Source organism: Zophobas morio, unplaced genomic scaffold (assembly GCF_036711695.1).
Source record: "Zophobas morio isolate AGI-343-1 ecotype UQ-CSIRO unplaced genomic scaffold, CSIRO_AGI_Zmor_V1 ptg000030l, whole genome shotgun sequence".
NCBI lineage: Eukaryota > Metazoa > Arthropoda > Insecta > Coleoptera > Tenebrionidae > Zophobas > Zophobas morio.
The window spans coordinates 6,176,435-6,177,844 of NW_026972135.1; the positions used below are offsets into that span (position 1 = coordinate 6,176,435).

At 36.7% G+C, this 1,410-nt stretch overlaps 1 protein-coding gene across 1 annotated transcript; it reads right to left on the reverse strand.

The window, feature by feature from the left end:
- Nucleotides 1–213: 213 nt before the first annotated feature.
- On the reverse strand, nt 214–1,206 carry LOC135138902 (uncharacterized). The gene is made up of 4 exons (XM_064068929.1): nt 1,100–1,206; nt 787–1,030; nt 593–723; nt 214–537 (listed from the first exon to the last, which is right to left on the reverse strand). The coding sequence occupies exons 1-4, from the start codon at nt 1,158–1,160 to the stop codon at nt 236–238; spliced, it is 738 nt and encodes a 245-aa protein (XP_063924999.1). The 5' UTR covers nt 1,161–1,206; the 3' UTR covers nt 214–235.
- Nucleotides 1,207–1,410: the final 204 nt, after the last annotated feature.

Sequence of the window (1,410 nt, forward strand, 5' to 3'; positions counted from 1 at the left end):
TTTTTTGTGTAAAGTGTATTTCACAGCACACTGATTGCAATGACACACTTGAATGTACATAAGTTCAATGTTTACCACTGCGTAGTCGTTACCATTGCACTTTTACTTTTTATTGTAATGCCCCTGAGTCACCACTTAAGTCTACCTTTCGATATTTTCTCACAGTTTCAACGCAATGTTAATTATGTTAGCGCAAAAATAAAAATCAGGAAATAATTATAAATTATTTATTGGATCAAAAACCGCCGACCAACTCAGAAACCGGAACTTTCTCCAACAAATTATTAAAAATACGAATGTACAACGAAACCCAGAATTTTGGAAACGCCGTCAGGAGATAATCTAAAATGTTCTGCCAGTTTTCATCCATCCCGTCGTTAAATTTCTTAGTTAGAGATTCCTCTTTAAAGACATTTTTATAATCGAACGTCATTTTCTCGGCGTCTATATCAAGAGTACCATCCGTCACTCTAAAATGTCTCAAGCCAATTTTCTTATAATCTTCCAAATCAAAATGAATCCGGAACGTGGGTCTCGCTGAAAATCGCTTCATTATTAAACAAGAATTCGACAAAAGTAAAAAAAAAATTACCAATTAACATCGTAACTGTGGTGGACACGTCAATTGGGAAAAGAATAAACCTGCCGTGGGCTTCATAGTCGGATTCGAAGTGAAGCTCCGTGAAAGTAATATTTAGATCGAAAATTTTTCCTCGACTACAACTAAGTACAAAAAAAAAATACACACATGTGAATTTTTTTTATAAGTAAGTAAGTATATTTTACCTTGCGCTCGTGTTTTCGATTTTTGTGTAGCCCCCAATTTTCATGTTGGAGTATTTCTGGCGAATGCCAGTCGTCTCGTCTCCGTATTCGACAATAGCCTCTTTCGGAGCCTCAAAAGGCTCCAATTTGGGTAAACCATACTCGGGTAGAGGTTCTTTCAGCTGCTGAATTGCGTCTTTAACCGCATTCGACAAACAATCGTGGAAATCGCTGGTTCGTCGATCGCATTGTTGGAACGAGGGGGCTACAATTTCCAATTAGGTATTTAAATTCAAAGAGAATTTAGTCGAACCTATATGGTATAGATACTTACGCAATTTTAAAGCACTGGAGCACGTCACTAGCACGACTAAAGAGCACAGAAATCTCTCCATCGTGTTCGAATAGACTTCATAATCTTTAGCGTAATCGAGGTTTTTAAACATTCGATTTATTTTTATTTAAAAAAAATAAAGTGAGGTCACGAACTGGTTTGCTTCAATGTAGCTGGATAGAGATTTTACGATTTCGCTGACCTGGATTCAGAAAGGAAATGAAAAATAAGGCCGAGTGGGGTTATCAATGTTAATGAGTAAAGACCGGATTTTAAGCAAAAATATGCTCTAGGATGCAGTTTGAACACTA

Coding starts and splice junctions, on each gene's coding strand:
- LOC135138902 (XM_064068929.1), bottom strand. CDS start 1,160: ATGGAGAGATTTCTGTGCTCTTTAGTCGTGCTAGTGACGTGCTCCAGT. Junction 724..786: donor ATCGAAAACACGAGCGCAAG/GTAAAATATACT, acceptor TTTTGTACTTAG/TTGTAGTCGAGGAAAAATTT. Junction 538..592: donor CACAGTTACGATGTTAATTG/GTAATTTTTTTT, acceptor AGCGATTTTCAG/CGAGACCCACGTTCCGGATT.